At 45.4% G+C, this 25,033-nt stretch overlaps 1 protein-coding gene across 2 annotated transcripts in view; it reads left to right on the forward strand.

The window, feature by feature from the left end:
* The window catches only part of TBX5 (T-box transcription factor 5), a 49,962-nt gene that overhangs the window by 15,221 nt on the left and 9,708 nt on the right, over nt 1–25,033 (forward strand). For both annotated transcript variants that reach the window (XM_059876071.1, NM_001192749.1), the window contains 2 exons: nt 4,425–4,516; nt 22,811–23,037. In XM_059876071.1, coding sequence (XP_059732054.1) covers nt 4,425–4,516; nt 22,811–23,037 — 319 coding nt within the window. The remainder of the gene's footprint in view (nt 1–4,424; nt 4,517–22,810; nt 23,038–25,033) is intronic.

The following is a 25,033-nucleotide window of genomic DNA, read 5'->3' on the forward strand; positions in this document are numbered from 1 at the left end:
CACCTGTATACCATGGGGTTCCTAATGACACGGCATATTTCCTGAGCCCAGCTGTGATCCCAAGCTGGATTTGGGGGTTATTTCCCCAGATGGTTGACAGCTTGAAAAAGATATTTAAACACTCGAATCTTCCCCAGCGACGCTCACTCTGTGAAACAGGTTTTTGTAAGGTTTGTGCCGCAGTTGTCAGCAGCTCCCAGGGCAATCCCTAGAAATATTTAGGTGTTAAAAAAAAGGTCACATGGGCATTTCATTTCCCCGCTTAGGCAACAATGGCTTTGTATGCAAGCGTGTCTCTCCCTTCAATATTAACTTACTTTGCCATTAAAAGGCATTTTCCTCCTGTTTAAATCATTGTGTACGGAGCCTGTATTTATGAGGTATGAGCTCTCTGGTCAGGACCAGGAAATGAACCCCTAATAGAGAGACATAATTAAGATTTTTGGCCCTCGCGAGGGTTTTTTTTTTATTTTTTTTTCCCCCAAAGCGAGAATTCACAACAATTATTCTCATTAATTTTTACAACCTCTGTCTCAGTGGTTGGACCTGGCATTTATATTTGTTTTTCTCCCGATCGGGCCCCTCCCCCGGATATCCGGTTTTATGCTGATTTTGGAGGGAGTACGTTTGTATGACGCATGGAAATCAGTTTCAGTGCAGCCTTTGGGTAGAACTCAGACATCCAGGTGTATTTGTGCCTGTGAGTGACTAGCTCCACGTTAGGAAGGGAATTTCATAGACAGAGTTATGGTAAATGAGGGGACTAGTATGAAATAAGATAGACATTTTCACCGGCCCCTAAGCTTACATGTTAAGATTTCTCAGGGGTAATTCTTGCAACCATAGCCATCTATCCTCAAATCTACAGAGCAAGGTAGATAGGTAAGATCCACACATCTCCGTGGATGTCCCACCAATTGTGCGCATCTCTGACAGCATATTTTTGGGAGGTATGGTATAAGAACAAGAATTCTTTTTCTGTTTGAATTCTGTTTGAGGTGCAAGGGATTTCATAGACAGGGTTACGGTAAATGAGAGGACTAGTATGAAATAAGATAGGCATTTTCACCTGCACCTAAGCTTACTTCGAGCAGAAGTTTTTTTTGAGCAAAAGATTTTGCTGATAAAATACCAAAACCCACCCTTTTCTTTTTTTTGCTCTGAGTAATTTTTTTGTGTGGAATAGCGATGTCATGGAATAGGCATTAATTCAGCCCAGTTGCCCCACCCCGATTGTCTTATTGTTCTCAGTATTTTCAGGAGCTGGCTTCTGTCTCCGATGGGTGGGTGAGGGGCATAAAAATCGGGATAAGGGTTCCCTCCACCCTTTTAAAAAATGATCTAATTTTTACTCAACATTTTGAGAATCTCTCCCTCCTACCCCTCACCATTAAAAATGCTTTATGTTTTTAGGGTTGCATTTTGCTGTCATAAAACTGGTGTGAGAAAGAAAGCCCCGCTAGGTGATGGGGCTGAGTTGAGGAGTGCACATGTTCAAGATTGTTATCCAAAAAGACTTTGTATTTAAAAAAAATTTTTTTTTCTTGAGATAAAGTTGATTTACAGTGTTGTGCCAGTCTCTGTTTTCCAGAGAGGTTTTACAGATGTTTCTATATACTCTGAAGAGTTGATTCGAAGTCAGAAAGTTGCAGGAATGGGTTACCATGTTAAAAAAAAAGGAAGGAGAAGGGAACGTGTATACATAGACATCCCCACGCGTAGTTTAAAAGTTTTAAAGTTGATTTTATTTTTTTGGAACAGTTTCAGGTTCATAGTAAAGCTAAGTGGGAAGCAGAGCCTTGTATAACCTCTGTCCGCTTCCCCCAACCATGTACAACCTCCCCTACTAACAGCACCCCCCACCCCCAACCTCAGAGTGGGACACATGATACCACTGATGAACCTGCATGGACGCATCATCACCCAGGGTCTGTAGTTTGCCTTCGAGCTCACTCTTGGTGTTATAGATTGTGGGTTTTTTTTTCGGTTGTGCCATGCAACTCATGGGACCTTACTTCCCTGACCAGGGATCACACCTGTGTCCCCTGCAGCGGAAGCTCCAAGTCTTAACCCCTGGACCACCAGGGAATTCTCTAGATTCTGTGGGTTTAGACAAATGTGTAATGACTCGTCTTCACCGTGATGTATCCCACAGAAATCATTTCATTGCCCTAAAAATCCTCTATGCGTCTCTTGTTCATTTTCCCCTTCCTCCTAACCCCTGGCAACTGCTACTCTTTTTGCTGTTTCCCTAGTTTTGCCTTTTCCAAAATGTCATAGTTGGAATCACATAACATTTTAAAAATGTTAAGTTTATATATATTTTTATTGTGAGCACACAGACTCATATATAGTAATTTTATATTCATGACAGAGTCCTGGGGTTAGAAGGAAATGCTGTAAGACCATGTCTAGCAGAAAACAGAATGTTCTTGCCCCCAAATGGACAAATCTGTACATTCATTAATTATGCCTAGTTTCTCAAAGCAACTTCTTGGTTTCTCGAAGTCTGTAAAGATGCTACTGGGGGGTAGAAAAGATGGCTCTGTGCGGATCTGAAGATGATGGAACCATAGGAAAAAAATCTGTTCTTGTTCTAACTATCTTTCTATTCATCTACTACAGAAAGGGAGACTTACCTCGGTACTGGTTTATGTTAAATACTTCCGTAAAAGTCTCGGATTTTCCTTTGCAGCAAAGGGAAGGCTGGCCTTCAGTGTGGAACTTTCTAGGGGTACCAGTAGAGAGAATTTGATACACTTGTTATCTTTGTATTGACTTGCAAGTGTTTCCACTTTGACATATAGAAAAGTGATATAGTATATTTATAAAATAGATTTACATAAAAAGTGTTTGATTTTGGACACGTCCACAGTGGTCTATTTAAATGGATAACCAACAGGAACCTACTGTATAGCACAGGGAGCTCTGCTCAATGTTACATGGCAGCCTGGATGGAAGGGGAGCCTGGGGGAGAATGGACACATGTATATTTTATGACTGAGTGCCTTCTCTGGTCACCTGAAATGACCACAACACTGTTAATTGGCGATATTCAAATACAAAATAAAAAGTTTTAAAAGAAGAGAATCATTAAGAAGCCAGTAGAGGAAGAACAATGAAATAATACAAATATAAATAATCAATCCAAGTAAGACCAAAACTATGAAAGAATAAATAAAAAATAGTAAAAACAGAACATAATTATGACTACCTTAAATTTTAATCAGTAACTATAATTCAGTAGTTAAATTGAAAATAAACAGAATACTGGGCTTCCCTGGTGGCTCAGTGGTAAAGAATCCATCTGTCAATGCAAGAGATGTGGGTTTGATCCCTGGAGAAAGAAATGACAACCCACTCTAGTATTCTTGTCTGAGAAAATCCCATGGGCAGAGGAGCCTGGTGGGCTACAGTCCTTGGGGTTGCAAAAGAGTCGGACACGACTTAGTGACTAAACAATAACAAACAAAATACTAAGAAGTAAAAAAAGTGGTTTGATTTAATAAAAATATTAAGCAGATTAGTAGACCAAGGCTATATAGGTATAATAATGATGAAGTGATTTTTGAATGACCTCTGATGAACACTGCCTTGGTGTCTGTAAAGTGATCTGATATATAAAAATTCAATTCACACACAGTTTTTGGGACATACTTCTGGCAAACTTCATAGGGATGTACTCTTTTACCTAGATCTGCTACTATACATTCATGCTAACAGAATATGTTGATGATTTCAAGAATATGTGTGATGGACCTTGAACCAAAAGACCCCGTTCTATCACTGAGTTTTAGACATGGCAATAAAAATTTCCCAGAAGAGGATTCTTTCTTCCTTATATAATTAAAGAGGTTTGGAGCTGTTAGGTAGCTCTTGTATATATTATAATTCTATATGTTGGTCTTTATTTAATTAGACACCCTCCTTTTCACTGGAACTAGCAAACTCTGTGAAAACTATGAAATGAATGTGAAATGAGGTATAATAGGATTTTGAGAGCAATAATCAAGTCCTTCCCAATGGAGATTGCCACGCTGCAGGAAACTGACATCGTGTCAACATGGTACAGTTTTCCAAGGGGGTGGAGGACCAAGTGTTGAGGTCTGCATTGTGTTTGAAACACAAAATGCTATGATTGAGACAAAAATGCCAATCCGGCTGGAATGATGCAGAGTATGACTCCAATTAGTGGGCAAACTGAAACCAGGTTTTTGTCCCCCCTTTTATAGACAGTCTGATCTAGGACATTTTTCAGAGCCTCATTTTGAATGCAGTGATGGGTCCTGTTGACATGACGGGCTTAATTTGCTTCTTTGGGTTGCCAGAGACTGTGTTTCCATGACACTTATCATTAGCTGGGTCACCAGGCGGTTTTATAGCAACCAAGTGAACACGGAACTCTCTCTCTCTGCTTCGTACAGATCACCCAGTTAAAGATTGAGAATAATCCCTTCGCCAAAGGATTCCGGGGCAGCGATGACATGGAGCTACACAGAATGTCGAGAATGCAAAGGTAAGAAAGTGTGATCCTTGGCTCCCCGCTCTCTGCATCCCTTGCCCTTCAATAGCCCAGGTGAGCCAGCAGCCCCGGAAGACCAGGCACAGAGAAATGGGGCCTTGTTGCAACCGAGAGAAACGAGAATGAGCCTCTGGAATCCCACTTTCTGATAAGCCTTTCACTGTCGCCCACCAGGCTTCTCTGTCCATGGGACTCTCCAGGCAAGAATACTGGCGTGGGTTGCTGTGCCCTCCTCCAAGGGATCTTCCTGACCCAGGGGTTGAACCTGTGTCTCCTGCAGCTTCTGTGTTGTAGGCGGGATTTTTATGGCGTAAACCAAACCCTCCACGTGGTCTCCTCTATCAGACGCTCTGGAGCGTGTAGATTTGGGGAAGACTGTGTATGAGGGGACTTGACCATTTGCATCTGCCCACGGAGCAAAAGCTACAATTTTCTCCTCTTTCTCTGCTGTCTTCCTCTCTAGTGAAGTCCTCTCTCTCTTTCTTCCCATAAGTCACCGCCGATGAATGATTTTCTTTTGGCAACAGCTCTTGGTAAATGAAAGGGGAGTTAATGGCTTGATTTCCGTGGGGTGATATACAGACTTGACGCGGCCTCCCAGGCATGGGGCAGGGATGGTGGATTAGAAGCTGGTGATAAAAATGGTTTGGTCTTTTTACATATCCTGTGGTCTTGGTCGCTGATATGATGAATAGGAGGGGCTGTGGCAAATGGACATAGTGGGAATTCGGTCTGATTTGAAACGATTGTACAAGCATTGCCAATTTTGTCGAATATTCTCTTCGTAGAGTTCCAAAATAACTTACCATATGGCAAGAGAATTCAAGATGCATTTTGTTCCTTTTGACCAAGAAATGTTGTTTTTTTCTTTCCATTTTGGTGGGTTTAGCATTTCAAAATAAAATGAGGTCATTTAGGAAGCTTAGCCTTATCCTTTCTGGAAAACCCGAAAAGGGAGAGTTGGGCAGATGGACACATGTACTCATTCAAAGGAGGACAAGAGACCCAAGAAGAAGAGGGAGAGAAAGGTCCCAGAGCTTTGTGGTTTAAACGTTGGGTTTGGAAATAACATGCTGTAGAAATCTTTTTCAGATAGTGGGCTTAGCAGATCTAATTTTGCATGCTTTTAAAAAATAAGTATGTCATTATCTTCAGGTCGAACAGGTACACCAGACTCATATGAATTCCTGTATTAATAACTGATTTCCTTCATGATGGTGGACTTGTAAGATGCTTTATGTGGTGAAAATAACGAAGTCCTTAAATTATTATTTAGAAACATTTTTAGCTTTACGTGTCTTCACTTGGAAGTTGGAGTTGAATTTAGCCTGTGGTTGGTGGAAAAGTTGATAACAAACATCGCTTGAAGGTGAAAGAGGCCAAACTATTTTCAGCTGTCGGCTCAGGGACCCACGTGTTGTTTATATGGTGTCTAAACCCCATCCTGTCCTGATGGTCATCTTGTCATCATGGCAGCTTAGCCACTGATGGACAGTCTCATCTTGGTCATCCTGCAGGTAGGGGTCCAGGCTGTGCAGCTGGGGACTGAAGGGCTTTTTCCATCCCCTACTTCTTCCCCCCTTTCCATCAGGTCCAGGGCAGGTGGGATTATGGGTTTAAGGCATTGCAAGTAGCCCCCTCAATTTTACCCGGTCATCTGGTCTCAGAGGTGCTACCTTCTTATCATGTCTCACAGTTCACCTCCTTTCTCCATCTAGGCTGCCTTTCCACCAGCAGCCTCACCTGCCACAGCCTCTAACCTCTTTAGGCCTGACACCAGCTCTGTTCCCCTCCCAGACATGTTCCAGGCAGCTGCCAAAGACATCTTGTCCCTGTGCTTGGTCGCTCAGTCGTGTCCAACTCTTTGTGGCCCCATGGACTCTAGCCCACCAGGCTCCTCTGTCCATGGAATTTTCCAGGCAAGAACACTGGAGTGGGTTGCCATTTCCTTCTCCAAGGGATCTTCCCGACCCAGGAATGGAACCGGGGTCTCCTGCATTGCAGGGGATTCTTTACCAGCTGAGCTACCCAGGGAAGCCCAAAGACATCTTTGTACAGCACAAATAAGACACATTTCTTCAGAGCCTCAAACACTCCTATTGCCCTCCGTGTCAGGTCCAGACGCCTTGGTGTGTTTGACCACGCCCTTCCCGTCGGGCCTGGCCACGCCCTTCCCGTCGGGCCTGGCCACGCCCTTCCCGTCGGGCCTGGCCACGCCCTTCCCGTCGGGCCTGGCCACGCCCTTCCCGTCGGGCCTGGCCACGCCCCCTAGCTCTGTTCCTCCCGGTGTCCCCTCTCCCTTTCAATCAGGCTGAAGGAGTGGCTCCAAATCTGTCTTCTATCTATTGTTTTTGGCCCCGTGAACACCACGGCTGGTTAACTAAGCTCCATCTTTCCCCCCTCCCCTTCCATCTCCTGCCCATCACTAAAGCCTCCCTGTAACTATTTCTCCTTGTAGCTGTGCCTTCCTCCAGGGAGCTGCTTCTGGCCACAGACTGCCTGGTCCGGGTGTGTCTATTCCTAGGAGCCCTCACTGGTTTTCTGTGTCAGGCTGGGCGCCACACTTTGGAAGCTGGTTGGACAGATGATGGGCATGGAAGCAGAGACAGTGGGGGACGGACAGGTGTTTGAGAGTTCGCATGTCAGCAATCCTGGAGTCTCTTCCTACAGCTCTGAACCACGTGCCTGGTGAGCTATTTAGGCACAGGACTCTGCTTAGGTCTGAACTCTGCCCTAACTACTCCTTAGGGTTATTGCACATTGGCTGTGGGCTTCTTCCCACCTAGGCACCTGGAGTTGGAAGGAAGGAAAGGTAATTGGTCCTCAGTAAGAGGTCAGGGATTGACATGTTGGATTGAAACTCTCAGCCTCACAGACACGTGTGTCTTTGTGGCTGTGTGAGGAGTTGCATTGTGAAACAAAGAGAGTTGGACTGACCACTCTCCAGGCTGGGAGAGTGGACAGGGTCATCCACCCAGTTCTCTGGACCTGTCCCCTGGCGGGGAGAAGGAGCAAAGCAGAGAGGCTCCAGTAAGGTTTGGAGTCAGACAAACCTGGGTTCAGTCCTTGCTCTGCGTGTATCAGCCCGTGACCTCGGGCAAGTAATGTTACTGCAGGGGGCCTCAGTATCCTCATCTGTAAAATGGGCATAAATAAAGATAGCTTCCCCTTTCGGGAGTTCTTGTAAGATCTATGTGAGAGAGTGCCTGAAGGGTGCTTGGTTCCTAGTCCATGCTCTAAAATATGATCCGAGTCAGGGAGAACTCCTCATTACTCCTAGTTTTGCCCTTGTTCAGAATTGAGTCTGGGCTGTGGTCCCAACTCCCAGGTCACAGTTGGTAGTGACAAGTGGGGAAGATGGCTCTCCGGAGACGGCTCTGATAACAGCCTGGCTGGAACGGCGGGCTCACTGTTGATCTTGTAATCCTGTTTCCTGTCCCCCACACACCCGGTGACAGCTGGCTCAGGCAGCAAAGCGGGAGGAATGAAATTTCCTCTAATACCAACAATCGGAACGGAGGGAGGGAGAGGGGTGGGGTGATGGAGGGCTGAACCTTAACTCTGCCGTGATCCCACGTAAATAACTTTTGGATTAGCTTGGCAAGTGTCTGGGCACGTACCCTCCTCCCCTCTCTTCACCCAGCAATCTGTGTTTGGAACATGCGGAGAGTATCTTAGTTATTTTCCAACGTTTATGTATGGTTTCTAGTTACAGAAGCGATAACTACTTATTCTGAAAATGGGAGAGTGAAGGGAAAGCAGAAAGAAGAAAATAAAATCATTTTGCAAATCCTGTCTCTAGCCGACTGATTAAAATATGTGCCAAGGTTATTTGGAAAGGTTAATCTGTGGCTTAAAAACATCTTATCCTAAAAAACCAATATTTCCCAATTTGCAGGGCCCCCTCCTCTGGTGACAAATGAGATGACTTTAGAGCGTGCCCACAGATACCAGGCACATCAGGCTGATTTCATAGACAATATTGTTTAGAATAAGACTAAGTTCTCTTTTATTGACTTATTTCTTTGGCTGTGCTGCACTGCATTTGGGATCTTGGTTTTGTGACCAGGGGTTGAACTCATGCCCACAAAACACAGAATCTTAACCCCTGGACCGCCTGGGAAGTCCTCAAGACTAAGTTTGAAGGAAGGAAGGGAAGAAGGAAAAGAAAGAAGGAGGGAGGGAGAAGGGAAGGCAAGCTAAGGCTGGTTGTTTAGAGAAAATATTCTTTGTGACCCCATGGACTGTAGCCTGCCAGGCTCCTCTGCCCATGGAATTTTCCAGGCAAGAATACCGGTGTGGATTGCCATTTCCTTCTCCAGGGGATCTTCCCATGAACTAAATAGCAGAAGAGGTGGTATGAAGATTTGGCCAACGTTGTCAAGGTGATATGCAAATCACAGAAATTCGGGAGATGCACCTAAATGCTCACCCTAGTGAGAAAGCGTGGGCACTTCACTGTCAAAGCTGAATGAGAACTTCCTGGGAGTCAAAGGTCCCGGTGGGGCCAAGGACAGGGGCCACTGAGTGCAGGGAGGTGCTTTTATCGAGAGGATGGGAGTCAGGTTTTGTGGGATGAATGGGATTTTTTCTTTTTGCTAGCTCTTGTTTTTTAATTTTTTAAACTCTATTTTATTTTCAGCTATGACAGGTCTTAGTTGCTGCACATAGGATCTTCACTGCGGCAGGCAGGCTTCCCTCTGGTTGAGGTGCTCAGGCTTAGTTGCTCCGAGACATGTGGGGATCTTAGTTCCCCTCCCAGGAATCGAACCCACGTCTCCTGCATTGGAAGGTGGATTCTTAACCACTGGACCACCAGGGAACTCCCTAGGGTTTTGTTTTTTTTTTTTGGCTGAGCTGAGTGGCTTGTGGGATCTTAGTTCGCCTACCAGGGGTTGAACCCACATCTCCTGCATTGGAAGGTGGATTCTTAACCACTGGACCACCAGGGAAGTCCTGGTGAATGGGATTTGAATCTGTTGAGAGGAAGGGCTTTCTGGGTTGGATCAGAGGAGTGTGCAGGGATCTACCCATCTGGGGCTCTGGAGGAGGCATCAGACTCTAAAGATCTCTGAAAGTCAGCTGCCGTGGCACTGTGACAGGGAACAGTGTCCCTAGAAGCGTGGGATTCTAGCGGTAGAAGGGACCCTGGGAGGCAGCGTCTGGTTTAACCTTCCTGCTTTTGCAAAAAAGAAAACTGCAGCCTGGAGACTCATTTGTTTTTATTTTTTTTAATTAATTTATTTTAATTGGAGGCTAATTACAATATTGTAGTGGTTTTTGCCATACATTGACGTGAATCAGCCATGCGTGTACATATGTCTCCCATCCTGAACCCCCCTCCCAGAGACTCATTTATTTATTCAGTTTTGGATCTGTTGCTTTCTTCTTCAGCGGACACCCATTCTTTCAGGGCTTACTCTGTGCCAGGTCCTGAGGATGCAAAGGTGAATCCATGCACCGAGGGGCAGGGTTCACTGATGCTAAAGCAGGCTCTCGAGCTGGGGTCCTGGCTAGCACACTGATGAGCCCTGGGGCTCCCCTAGCTCTATCTCCTCATCTGTAAAAGGAAGATAATTATAGCACCTACCTCCGGGGCTGTTGCATGGATGAGGTGAGGTAATATGGGTGTCCTAATTACTATTGCTATGCAATGAATGATTCCATTCCTAAATTTCCCATCTACTAGCTGCGAAACCCTGGGCTCTGAGCTGGCTCATTATCACTGCATGAGACTCTGAATCCAGGACAGCCAGAGCTCCAGCACTTCGCTCCCAACACCTCTGCGCCCACGCAAGGGGGAGGACGTACAAGCAGCCTCGGTCCTCCCATGAGGAGCTCAGAGACCATCACAGTGCTCTAGATTTTGTCCACTTAACAACCTACTCCCACTCAGGAATGCTCCCTAAATGCTGCTTAGGGCGGAAAAGCCAGGCATCGCTCGTTGTCACTGTGCCCAAAGAGAAGCCGGAAATCCCCAGGGAGGCACTTGGGTTTAGCTCAAGGTTTGGGGGTTGGGAAGGATGCCTCTGGACAGGTGTGATTGCTGTCAGGTTTTGGTGGGGACGGCTGCAGGTATCTGACGGCCAGACAAGGCTGGGTGTTCAAGATGGCACACCCCCATGACTGCAGTTAACGCTGGCTTTTGGCTGGGAGCCCATCTGGGTGGTCCCCTGGAGCGTGTGCATGTGGCCCATCCAGCATGGACTCCCTCCATGGTGGCGAACTGTCCTTGGACAATCTTGAGAGGGCCTTTGCTCACTACACCTTGGGAGCCTGTTGCATCTCTTCTGCTACTTGCTGTTGGTTGAACAAGACTCACTAATGGGCTCAGATTCCAGGAGAGCCAGGGATCCTCCCTCTAGACAGAAGGAAGTCAGAGAGTGTGCCTGGGTGATTTAACACTGCCCCAGCTTGCCTAGGAACACCTGACACTGTCCCTGGGCTGGAGTGACCCTGGATCATGTCAGGAGGAGATGGGATCCATTCCCTCTTGAAGTCTGAGGCCAGGTTGACACCCAGTAAAGGTGCAGATACCTGGCAGTGAGCATCTTCACGATAGAAGGAATCACCTGTCTGCCCCGGCAGGCTACACCTGGTCTTTCTGTAAAGACAAACCTCAGAATAGGAACAGGCAGCAGCAAAGTGCTTCCTTGGGCATTGCTTGCTTTAATTCACACAGTGTGGCTGTGACTCATGCCTGGCCTTTCTGGCATACAAGCATTTGTGGAGCATGATGGGGAGACTGGCAGCGCCCAGCGGTGGCAGCTTCAGAGCTCTTCATGGGAGAATTGAGGTTGTCTCTTCCTCAGTCTTCTTGTGGACTGCCGATGCCTTGGCAGGAAGTAATCTCCAGAGCCGGGGTCCCTGGAGTCTCTGGTTAGCCTGTAAAGACTGATACCAAAGTTCCAATATTTTGGCCACCTGATGTGAAGAGCCGACTCATTGGAAAAGACCCTTATGCTGGGAAAGATTGAGGGCAGGAGGAGAAGGGGGCGACAGAGGATGAGATGCTTGGATAGCATCATCGACTCAATGGACATGAGTTTGAGCAAACTCTGGGAGATAGTGAAGGACAGGGAAGCCTGGTGTGCCGCAGTCCATGGGGTCACAAAGAGTTGGACACGACTGAGCGACTGGAAAAGAACAGCAACCAGAGAGCAGATAGGAGAGCCAGGAGTCCAGGTTGTCCCAGGTAGAGCAAATAGGTTTTGTCAGCCCCAGGCTGGGGGCATCTCTGTCCACCCACTTAAGAAACAGACCATTGTCCCCTGACTCTGCAGGGTAGGTCACCTCCTCCTCATCCACCTTATCTAAGACCCCTTTGGAAAATCCAATTAAAGCAAGAACTCTGAAAAACTCACAATATATAAATAGAAGAAAAAATGTCAAGCAATTTTGAGGAATTTATAGGGTCTGGGATCCTTAAAAGCTTAAAATCCAGGATGTTCCCTGGTGGTCCAGGGGCTGAGATCCTGTGATCCCAGTGCAGGGGGCCAGAGTTTGATCCCTGGTTGGGAAACTAGATCCCGAGTACTGCAACTAAGACCCGGCACAGTCAAATAAATAAATATTAAAAAAAATTTTTTTTAAACCTTTTTAAAAAAGGTTAAAATCCTTGCACTGGAGCCATCCCTTCTTTTCCAGCAACCACCCCCCGCCCCCACCCCTGCCTTCCTAATTTTAAATGACTATTCAGCTCCTAACTTCAAATGGTTATTTTTCAAAAAGAAGGCTCAGCGCTCTTGTATTCTCATGCTTGTGGTTAAAGCTGATGTGCTTAGTCACTCAGTCGTGTCTGACTCTTTGCGACCCCATGGACTGTAGCCTGCCAGGCTCCTCTGTCCATGGGGATTCTCTAGGCAGGAATACTGGAATGGGTTGCCATGCCCTCCTCCAGGGGATCTTTCCAACTCAGGGATCGAACTTGGGTCTCTGATGTCTCCTGCATTGGCAGGCAGGTTCTTTACTGTCTGAGCCACCAGGGAAACCCATGGGGATGTCCAGTTAATGAGATGTGATCTCCAGGACAGCGAACGTTCTGGAGGTGACATTAACTCCTCACTCCTTGCTGTACTTTTGGCTATGCCTGTGGCTTCTCCCAGGAAAGTGTGAATTTATGTAAAACAAGAAGGCTCTTTATGTTTGGGAGGCCAGGCCAGCCTAAGTTGTAAGTGGAGGTTTGTTCCGAGAGGTCTCACCTTGGTCCTGGTTGTCCGTCATTCATCTGCAGCCCCACACCCAGCTCTCTGCTCCCCCAGTGAACCTGCTCTTCAGGGACAGTGTCTGAGGGCAAATCGCCCGTAAGCGTTGTTTCTCAAACTTTTGGCAGACATCACAATTAGCTGGGGGTGGGGAGGCTGGTGAAAAAAGCAGGTTTCTGGGTCTCACCCTTAGAGGTTCTGAATCAGTGGCTCTCGGGAGAAGGTACAAAACTGTCCTTTATCAAGTTATTTGATGGAGGGGTCCCCTGGTCAGACCTGGATAATTTCTTGGCCCTACAAAATGAGCAAAGACGTGCAGAAAATAATGTGTGACCTTACCTTCTGGAAACGGAGCTCATGGGCTGGGCTATTTTATAAAAAGGAACCCGTTTCTCTACTTGGTGGCCAACTTTGGCTGAACATTGGAAATCCCGAGAGTGTGTCCAATGTTGTATTATGAAAAATGTAAGACATATAGAAAACATGGAAGAATTGCATGGAGACCACCCATGTACCCACTGATTTGGTTCTGTAATTAATATTTTGCTATATATTTGCTCTATCACACATCTGTCCACTGATGTATCTCTCCATCCACCAATCCATCTATTTATCTTTTCATCCATCAATGCATACATACATTTATCCATCCACCAATCTACCTTTTCACCAATCCATCCATCCATCCATCTACCATCTTATTTTTTAAAATTTCTGTCTTATTTTTTTTCTCAATAATAGAACTATTTTATTAAACATATGAACACACTTATTTTGTACAACACGCATTTCTTTCTTTCCTCTGCTGCAGGAAGCCAGGCTCTAGAACCCCATGTTTATAAAAACACACTTTGGCAGCTACTATGGCAAGGTGAGAAAAGTGCAATTCCGAAAGTAACAACACAACCAAAGTGGGGAACATAAAAGGCAGAGCTGAGTGGGCCCAGCGCTGCTCATCTTCTCTCAAGAGGCAACAATTTAAGAACAGAAACTCTTGAGCGTTATGTAAGCAGTACTGCCCAACTCTCTTGGTAGCATCTCTCTTTCAATTCCATTTATCTTGATGTTGTAACTAACTAATCTGTTACTTCTTTAAGAAATTCTGCCCTGGTTTATATCCTTTTCAGTGGCCCATATCCCTTTGAGCTTCAAAAACACAGAAGTCGCTCAGTCGTGTCCGACTCTTTGCGACCCCACGGATTGTAGCCCACCAGGCTCCTCCGTCCGTGGGATTTTCCAGGCATGAATACTAGAGTGGGTTTCCGTTTCCTTCTCCATAAATTTACTTTTTAATTTGGAATAAAACTGCTTTACGTTGTTTGTGTTGGTTTCTGCCATACAGCAATGCAAACTGGCCATAATTATACATATATCACCTCCCTCTTGAGCATCCCTCCCCTTCCCCATTTTTTTGGATGTATTTCACACTCAGTTGCATTTGTGAGTACCTTTCATCCTTGTATACTTCAGTAGGCATGCCATTAACACGGATTCAATTTTTGTTCATGATTCTGTTTCAGGTAAAGTCTACATACCGTGAAATGCACAGATCTTAAGTACACCATTCACTTCTTGACAAATGCATATACCTGTGAAACCCAAGTCCTTATCATCATATAAAACATTCCTTCACCCAGAGAGTTCCCTGATGCCCCTTCCCGGTTATTCCTCTTCTACCTCCCCACCAGAAACAATTAATATTGTGATTTTTTAAAAAACTGTCAGGTTTGTCTGTTATAGAATTTTATATAAAGGAAACCATATACTATTTACCCTTTGCATAAGGCTTTTTTCTCCTGGGGAGAACTAGAGATCCTGGGACCCCTTTTGAGTAGCAGATGCAAGTATGGACTTATCCTTAGAAAAACTGACAAGCTCTAATGCTCTGGTATTTGGGATGGCATGGGGAGTGGAATTCATAAATCAGGTGAAGCCTTTGCAAGGTAAGAATGTTTGCTTCAAAATATAATCACGTGGTGTATAAGCTGGGGTTTATGGAGCAATGTGTCTCCAATATATGCTAAGCCTTTCCAAGCATTGTATCGTTTGACCACCCAAGAAGGGGATGATTCTGACTATTCCCATTTTATAGACAAGAGACTGAGGCTCAGAGAAGGGAAGAACTTAGCCAGCCCCGCAGTGGCCAAATTGGTGGCTGTGTACCATCAAAGGCAGGCACATCTGTACAACCTGACTTCAGAGTCACAACTCAAAATGAGCACCCTAATATGAAGTTATGCAGAGATTTACTATGGGAACCCCAAGGTCGCCCACCAAAGTCGTCATGATGCTGGGTGCTCTTGGCCAGCGAGGGTGTTGTCTTTGAGTTTCTTTCTTTTTTCTTGGTCACGCCGTATGGCATGCGGGATCTTAGTTCCCTGACCGGGGATTGAACCCATGCCCCTTGAAATGGAAGCTCAGAGTCTTAATCACTGGACCGCCAGGGAAGTCCCAACCTTTGAGATTCTTGGTGCTGCTCACATCAGACAGCCCTGTTAGAATCAATGGTGGGAATTCATGTCACTTCTTCGTGTCCCCCTAGTCTGCCCAGTGAGATGGAGCAGCTAGAATTCACAGTGCTTTTCTCCACCTCCCTGGTGGGGTGAGACCTGAGTCATAAAATGGTCGCGAAGCACTTTGTAGATGAGAATGATGGGAGTGATTATTATTTGCTGAGCTAAAATCCCGCTTGGGGTGAACTGCCCCCATCCCTTGAGGGTCCATACACGTTAGATCGGAATCATTTCCCCAAGCGTATCAGAAAGTTAATAAATCGGGAAGGCTCTTGTGGGATGTGGGGGGTGTCCTCTTTTCATTCTGATCGCAGATTAAAGTGCTTGTGAGAGGAGGAATTTGCTTGCAAGAACAGATTTTACAGTCTCCAGCCTTGCCCTTGTGCACTGCTTTAGTGGTTGGAGAAAGGCTGCCAGAAACTGAGTAAGCATCGCCAGGGGAAAACAACAACAGAAACTCACCCCCTCCTCAGCACCCCAGCACCCCTGCCACCTGCTCCCGTGAAAAGGCCAATTCAGTCGGCTGCAGTGGAAAACATTCTCGGGGCCTTTCGTTAGCTGGCGGCCGGCTGCGATGCCGTTTGGCTGTGGATTTCAATATTCCCTTGTAACGTTTTACAACCCAGAGCCGGCGACAATGGCGTCATTCATTGCATCCGCTCACGTGGAACAGAATGTGAGAGAGTGGTGGAGCCGGGAGAAGCTGGTTGGTGGCCCTGGTATCCAGGGTAAACTGGGGTTGTCGGGTCCCTGTGTCCAGGCTGGGCAGATCGTGTCTGTGTCAGCCAGTGCAGTGGGATTTGACTTTTGGTAAAGCAGGAATGATGGACAGTTGGATCGGTAGAGGTTGATGTTACCTGATAAAACCAATACCTAACTCTAGTACCCTCAAAGATGCTCTGTGTGACAGAAGTGTCGTGTTGCCCTAGCAGTGATGGGAAGGCAACGATTGCCTATTATCAAGTGTAAGTTGGGAAAAGTTTTGGAATAGCACTGACCCCGGGTGCAGCTCAGCTTTACCTCTTCTTAGCTAGGTGTTCTGGGACCTCTCTGAGTCTCATTTCTTTTCTTTGTCTCTAAAGTAAATGTCATCATACGGATGAAATGGGATTCTTGCCAGGATCAAATGAGGGAAAGCATATAAGTCAACCACTGCAGTGGCTGGAGAGCTGCCCCCATGACTCAGTGGTAAAGAATCCGCCTGCAATGCAGGAGACCTGTGTTTGATCCCTGGGTTGGGAAGAGCCCCTGGAGAAGGGAATGGCAAACCACCCCAGTATTCTTGCCTGGAGAATCCCCATGGACAGAGGAGCCTGGTGGATTACAGTCCATAGGGTTGCAAGAGAGTCAGACGTGACTGAGTGATTAAAAAACAACAGCCGTGGCTGGAACAGTAGGATGCACAAAAAAACAATGTAAATGATAAGGAGGAAGATGAGGATGAGGAAGGTAGTGGTGATGGTGAGAATGGTCATGCTGATAATGATGATGTTGGTGAAAACAATAGCCCCCAGTTGCTATTCTCTTCCCAGACCCATGAGGGCTTTTCAGCTGTCCTTTTAATTCTCTGCTGCCTGTATTCTTGAATGATGCTGCCTGTACACTTGAATGATGTAGAGGAAAATAGGTCATCTTCTCCTCATGGGGACTTTAGAGGCTTTTGCTGTGTTGCTACTCACGAGTTCCTTTGATTCGTGCATTGATGAGCCCAGGAAAAATGATCCTGGGAATTTCCTGGTGGTCCAGTGGTTAGGACTCTGTGCTTTCACTGTTGAGGACCCGGGTTCAATCCCTGGTTGGGGAACTAAGATCCCACAAGCCACGTGGCATGGTCAGAAAAAGAGAAATGATCCCAAATGGTGTTTATTGGGACCCTTTTCTTCTCTTTGTCTCTGTTACTCCATCCTGACTGAGAAGTCACTCCACTCTTCTATGCCTCGATTTTGACACCTGCCAGGTGGATTTGGGGATGTTGTATTGCAGACACCAGGGGAGACATGCGTGGTTGATGGTGGGGCTGATGTTTCAAGCTCCTGAGAGAGAAACATACTGAGAGGGACAAGTGGTTATTGAGATAATATGCCTTTCCCACTTCTGTGAGTATTAGTAATCAAAAGCAGGATTTGGCTTTTCCAGAGGGTAATTTTGCAATCTGGCAGTGCCGGAAGGGAGAATTCCACGGAGTCCATTGATACATTCTCTTGTAAATTCCCTCAGCCAACATTTTTTAAGAGTTATTTTCTTTAATTAAAAAAAAAAAAAACCATCCCCATTAAGAATATCAAACTAAAAAGAGACTTCTCCTTCCCTATTGGATCTCTGACAGCCTAGTACTCGAACTAAGCAAGATTTAAATTGAATTGCTAGCAAGATTTGCAACTTTTTTGTTTTATTATTATAATGATTTTTCTTCTTCTTCTTTTTTTTTTCCATTACGTAGCTTCAGCTGCCAAGCGAGAACTATAAAGCTAATTTCATTCCTTTCAGCCTCCTGGCCCCAGGGGGAGAGTCTGAGCAGTGGAGCGGCTCAGTATGGCTCCAGCTTTGGTTCTGAAATGACACAGTCCACAGGAAGGCTGGGCTAGGAAACCCCAGGGTGTCATGAGTGTGTCTGTAACCTCACGGAAACTTGGCAGACACTCTGTTGTCCCGTCTGGTCACTCTGACGTGGTTTGTGATGACAAACAAAGGCAGGGGCCCAGAGTGGGAGATTGTCACACCCCTGAGAGGTGGGTGAAATGAGAGAGGAGTCTTAGGCTCCAAACCCCTGCACCCCTAAAAGCATATTATGTTTTAAAAATGGAAAGAGGTCAGTAGGAAATTGTCTAGAAGTAACTTGGAGACAGTTGGGTTAGAATTCTGGTGGTGTCTCTTTCTAGCTCTGGGACCCTGGGCAAGTTATTTCATCTCCCTGGGCCTCGGTTTTCTAATCTGTAAAATGGGGATAAGAGCAGTCCCCACTTCAGAGGGTCACAGAGAGGATGAAGGGGTGAATGCAGCGTCCTTTAAAATGTGCTAAGCGTTGTGCTCTTTGTACGTGGTATAATTTCAGGTGTACTTTTAAACATTTCAAATAGGTAAGTGTTTTTATTTTAATTGCATTAGAGGACCTTGCACCACAAACCCTTTAATGTCATGGCTGTTATTACTCGGAGTAAGGCAAAGCTCATTTAGGCAAATAATTCATTTAAAAATGGAGTAAGGTGAAGAATGGTTGGTTCACAGCAAACATCATAGCTAAGTTCAGGATTTCCTGATTCGTATATCTTCTACAGAGGGATTCTTATCCTGGTTGGGGCCCTGGGCTCCTCTGGCAGTCTGGGGAAGCTCAGGGATCCCATCTCAGAAGAATCTGATTAAATGTGTAAAATAAGATGCATTGATTGCCAAGGAAGCCCATTATGTTAACACAGAGTGATCAAACTCTTTTCTAAATGGCGACATAGTAACATATGCACTTCATAAATGTCTTAAGTAATGGGGACCTAGTAGCAGATTGAAAATAACTGTAATTTTGAAGTCATCATGAGCGTAAGTGGTATCTGGAGACCTGTACAGCTGCAGCAAGATGGGAAGTTATTTTGTTTCTGTTGATGACAGTCGCTAGGGCTGCTAACTCAACTGTGGCTTGATGCCGACACCCGTTACAGAAAGAGATACTGAATTCCAATTCAGGATTACTGAAAATAAAGACATCATCTTGAAAATCCAAGTTTACACCCATGAGTTTTTCCCCAAAGTTGAGACCTCCATGTTCAGGAGACAGGCTTATGGCACGGCTCCCTCCCGAGAAATTTTATGAGCTGGAAGCGCGAGTCATCTTGTAACGGCGGTCATGACGGCTTCTACTATGTGCCAGACATTTTCTAGAGTATGTTATTGGATAATTTCAACGATCTTGAGAGATAACTGATGCTCAGAGAGATGGTCTGTCTTGTCTAAGATCACACAGCTGTTAAGATGGTAGGTCTGATACAGAATGCACTTTTGCCTGAATCTAATATCTTTTTTCTTCCCACTATACCCTGATTCTTAGATACTCAAATAAAAATCAGAGTTCAGTGAGTGGGTTATCAGGGAAGGGAAGGTGTCTGGGGGACTCAGGGCTGGCTGCTGTGGTTTCTTCAGATCATCTCCTTATTTCCCCATTTTGCAGGTGACGCTTAGCTAGGTGACCTGCTTTATCCTAGCTCACTGAGTTGGCAAGGATATTGGACCAGGAGTGCTACAGGCTCAGTGGGGTGGAGGACCCAACGGAAGGTATTGCGTGAAAAATGGACATTCCAGGACTTTCCTGGTGGCCCAGTGGTTAAGATCCTGTGCTCCCATTGCAGGGGGCAAAACTTCGATCCCTGGTTGGGGAACTAAGATCCCACATGCTGCGGGGCCAAAAAAAAAAAAAGGACAAGGAAGCACTTTTTTTAAATGTTAAAAAAAAATTAGAAGGACATTTCCCCAGAAGTAGCAGCTTTTCTGGATCCACAGATGACAAGATCAGATTCAAATCCTTTTCTGTCCTCCTCACTCCCAGGGACCTCTCTTGAGAAATGTGGGGGAAGCTTTGAATATTTTCTACTTCATTTTCATTTTGCTTTCCAACCAAGGAAGATCTTCCCCTGTGAATTTCACCTCTGTTTCCATTGCCTTTTGTTGCCCGAGGTGGTGTGGAGGGTGGGGGACGTGGGAGGATGAATGGAGAACCTGGAGGGTCACATGTTGTCGTCCAGGAGACTGCAAGCACTTCTTTTATCTTGCGTGTATCCCTCCTAGACTAGTCCTCCTGCTCTGCTGTGATTAAAATTATATTAATAGTTTATATAGTATTCTATTAACAATTAGTAATAATTATTATTTTCAACACGGAAATATTCATCTAAACTTCATAAATGGTGGTGGTGGTTTAGTCACTAAGTCATGTCTGACTCTTGTGACCCCATGGACTGTAGCCTGCCAGGCTCCTCGTCCATGGGATTCTCCAGGCAACAATACTGGAGTGGGTTGCCATTTCTTTCTCCAGAAACCTCATAAATGCTCACTGTAAAAAGAATCAAACAATGCAGATGTGCAAAAAGTAACGTTTAGTAGCTCAGTCGTGTCCAACTCTTTTACAACGCTGTGGACTGTAGCCCGCCAGGCTTCTCTGTCCAGGGATTTCCTAGGCAAGAATACTGGAATGGGTTGCCATTTCCTTCTCCAGGGAGTCTTCCCGACCCAGGGATGGAACCCGAGTCTCCTGCATTGGCAGGTGGGTTCTTTACCACTGAGCCACGAGGAAAGCCTGCGTAAAAGTAATAAGTTGAGCTAAAAGTTCTCCCATAACCCCAGCTTCTGGAGGGACCATGTTATATCCTACCTCTTTGACTTTGTTTATCTTGCACAGATTTATGAATTTATTCATAAACAGGCTTCTCATTATTTTCAAAGGTTGCATGAATATTCCACCATCTAGCTCTGTCAGAGTTGACTCAGCCATTAATGAGGACATTTAGACTGTTTCCAGTTTCTTCCCTTTGTTCTGGAGAAGGAAATGGCAACCCACTCCAGTCTTCTTGCCCAGAGAATACAGTGGGCAGAGGAGCCTGGACAGGCTGCAGTCCATGGGGTCGCAAAGAGTCAGACGTGACCAAGCAAGTGAATACTTGCACTTTCATAGACCATGCAGTGGAGAAAAATCCTCATACTTACCTTCTTAGGAAAATCCATAGTAATGGGATTGCTCGGTCCACCTTATTAAAAATTTCAAAAATGAACGCCATCAGGAATTCCCTGGTGATTAGATGGTTAGAACTCAGTGATTTCACTCCCATGGCCCTGGGTTGACTCCCTGGTCTGGGAACTAAGATCCTGCAAGTTGCGTGGTATGGCCAAAAAAATAAAAAATAAAAAAGCAAAGAGTGATATCATATTGCTTTCCAGAAAAGATGGGCTGATCACCTTATCCACGCTGTACTAGTTACTGTCCTGAGCAAGATATCCTTTCTGATCCCAAACACTGGCAGCCCTCTTCCCTTAGTGGATGTGAGAACGTTATGGGTTGGACTATTCTCTTCTTTAACACCCTGGACATTTCTGTCAGTTATTCCTTTTACCTTTGAGCTTCTCTGCAAATTCTCACTCAGTCCCTCTTTCACTCACCTGGTTTCCTTTGGGGCTCTTGGTGATACTCAGCTCCACTTTCCTCCTTTCCAGGGTAGGTTTCTGTTGAATTGCCTGAGCTCTTATGAAGACAAAATAGGAATACCTGAAAGCTAAAGGGAAGGGAATGTGGGGGGAACCTATCATAAAAGTGTGAGGGACCAGGAATTTCCCTGGTGGTCCAGTGGTGAAGAATCCACCTGCCAATGCAGGAGACACGGGTTTGATCCCTGGTCTGGGAGAATCCGACATGCCGTGGAGCAGCTAAGCCCATGTGCCACAACTACTGAAGCCCACGCACCTGGAGCCCATCCTCTGCAGCCAGAGAAGCCACTGTGATGAGAAACCCGTGCACCATAACCAAAGAGTAGTCCCCGCTCGCTGCAGCTAGGGAAAGCCCATGCAGCAACGAAGACCCGGCACAGCCGGTAGATGAATAAATAAAAATAATGAAAAAGAGAGTATGAGGGACCAGATTTTGAGCGCCTTGGTAGAGGCTGTCCATATGGCATTGTATGCTGAGGTTTAGAAAGGCTGTGGTCCATATGGCATTGTACACTGAGGTTTAGAAAGGCTGTGGTCCAGTGGTGGAGATGAGACCCGACTCTGGACCTGCCTCTCCTTAGATCCCAGGCTCTGTTCTCTATCTTCTCTGTCCTCTTTCTTTTCCTCTTCCTGCCCCCCTCCCCCACACTGTGTCTCCAAAACTGTGACAGTCCTGCTGACGGCTGTCATTTGTTGTGACAAACGCCACTGTAAGGCTTTCACATGTATTAACTCATTTCTTCTCTCAACAATCCTTTGAACCTAGATTTTGTTTATTATCCCTTTTTTACAGGTGGGGAACCAAGGGACAGAGAGGTGAAGTATTTTCAGAGGCAACAAGTACAGCAACTCAAAAGGAAATTCTAAGGCACAGGCAGCAAACTCTTCAGATTGGGGTGACCTGGATTTTTCTGTGACTACCCTAGATGGTCAGCTGCCATTCTTGATTAATGTTAGGGAAAGACCACAGCCCCATTTTAAAGATGGAGACCAAGAAGTTAAGTCTTAGTGACTTCTCAGCTCTTTAGCATTTGAATTAGGGCATGCAAAGACATCTAGAATAGGGTGAATATTTCAACTGACATGTCTTTGTTGATTTTTAGGAGGAATTCTGAACTGGGGGTGCTCATTTACCTTTTGGCATATGTATAGAGCTGTTCGTGAACCAACTTGCCTAATGTGTAAGACATGAAAAGATGGTGACCAAACGTATATGTCCATGACATAGGATGCACTTGAGCATAACCGTATCTCTCCATTCATCAAAGATCCCTTTGTTTCTTATTCTGTGATTATTTTCCCCAGTGGATTCTTTGACCCTGTGGTTCAGACAATGAAAAGGTCTCTATCATGCCACTGATCGATGTCATTTTGTATCTTCTCTCTTTCAGTAAAGAATATCCTGTGGTTCCCAGGAGCACAGTGAGACAGAAAGTGGCCTCCAACCACAGTCCTTTCAGTAGTGAGCCTCGAGCTCTGTCCACCTCATCCAACTTGGGGTCCCAGTACCAGTGTGAGAATGGCGTGTCTGGCCCCTCCCAGGACCTCCTGCCCCCGCCCAACCCGTACCCGCTGCCCCAGGAGCACAGCCAAATTTACCATTGCACCAAGAGGAAAGGTGAGTGCGACCGTGCTGCCCACCTGGCCACTTTCTTTTCTTCTTCTTTCCCTTGAAAAAAGGAAATCCACCTAACTACATGTATATTTATTTTTAAAATGTAAGCAGTGCACTGAGAGACTGAGAGAATGTAAAAGAGTCAAACCATTCTGGTACAGCAAAAGATTCCTTTGACACATCTCTGCCAAGTTCTAGCCCCTTCCTTGGGGAAAGCTTATTTGAAATGTTCAGACGCATTTATTTATTTACACTTGCACGTACACACAAATACAGAGTTTTGCTTTTACTTTTAATTCTTGATATCATACTGTACCTATTTTGCAACTTGTATTTCTTAAAATTTTAGAATATATTGTATTTTTTTAACTTTTTATTTTATATAGGAATATAGTTAATGAAAGGGCTTCCCTGGTAGCTCAGCTGGTAAAGAATCCACCTGCAGTGCGGGAGACCAGGCTTCAATTCCTGGGTCGAGAAGATCTGCTGGAGAAGGGATAGGCTACCCACTCCAGCATTCTTGGGCTTCCCTGGTGACTCAGCTGGTAAAGAATCTGCCTGCAGTGTGAGAGACCTGGGTTCAGTTCCTCGTTTGGGAAGATCCCCTGGAGGAGGGAAAGGCTACACACTCCAATATTCTGGCCTGGAGAATTCCATGGACTGTATAGTCCATGGGATCGCAGAGTCGGACACAACTGAACGATTTTCACTTTCATAGTTAATGAACAATGTTGTGTTGGTTTAAGGTGTACAGTAGAGTGAATCAGTCATACATATACATGTTTTGATTCTTTTTTAAATTCTTTTCCTATTTAGGTTGTTACATAATATTGTGTAGAGCTCCCTGTGCTCTATAGTAGCATACACTGTAGATGTCTTTTCATGACCCTAGAACAGCCTCATTCTTTTTAGCTGCTGAAAAGGAAATATTACCCCAAAAGGATAAAGCCAAGTTTATGTTTTCAAGGGTAGTCAGGGAGTATGCTTTCAGAGTCTTGGTTGTATTATAAGCCTATAACTTACACTCCAGGGAACCTCCTTGGAATTTGATGTGCTATTTAGTCCTTGGGCAAGGTTTTTCCGAAGTGAATTCTGAGCTCTTCTTTCTTTTCCAGATCAATACCAAAAAAAAAAGACAGGGAGAAAAGAAAATCATGATAGATTTTGCCTCCTGTGCATCCCCTCTTTAAATCTCCTAGGCTGTTGTCTGAGACATCTCATCATTTCCTTTGCCTAATGAGAAATGGATGACTTCTTCCTAAGCTATCTGAGTCCAGAGGGGAAGTTAAGGCAGGAAATTTCGGGTGGTACATTTTCCAAGGCAGAATCGAAGGTGTGGATGTGGGCAGTGGGGCCAGGGAAACAGATTTGAGTCTCAACTCTGCCACCAACTTCCTGGATGACCTCAGGCAGGTGTCCTAGCCTCTCTGGGCATCAGTTTCTCACTTTGTAAATGGTGCTAAGTTCCTGAAAGCAGTTGGTGCTTGGTGAGCACCCCATGGGTGGCAACGAAGTGAATCCCAGGAGGAAGTAAAGAGATGGCTGCTCATTTAGGTGAAGGTTTGGGAAGACAGACATAAGGGGAGGGGACTGTGCAACCTCCTGCCTACACCTGTGATTTTCAGAGTCAGACTAGTGAGATAAATCTGACCTTTGCCATTTTCACATGTTTATGATTAGGGGAAAGTTACTTAGTCAGTGCCTCTAATCCTCACAACAGACCTCTGTAGATTGCAGCCCACAATTGGACCTGTCTCCTTGGCTTGGTGTGAGGAGGCTATGAAATCAGCGCTAGGTTGACTTAATAAACCAGCTCTGTTTTGCTCCAGACGGTCCATGGTCCCATCATCAGAGTGCTCCCTGTTGGATCTCAAAGCCCCATCAGCCAACACGACGCCTTTCAAAGTCCAGTGGTGCCTGGACCTTCTTTTTTGACCTGAGAAAAGGAACACAGTTTGGCTATTTGACATTTACCAAAGTCACGTTTTGAAAGAGGGAA

Source organism: Bos taurus, chromosome 17 (genome assembly GCF_002263795.3).
Source record: "Bos taurus isolate L1 Dominette 01449 registration number 42190680 breed Hereford chromosome 17, ARS-UCD2.0, whole genome shotgun sequence".
NCBI classification, from domain to species: Eukaryota; Metazoa; Chordata; class Mammalia; order Artiodactyla; family Bovidae; genus Bos; species Bos taurus.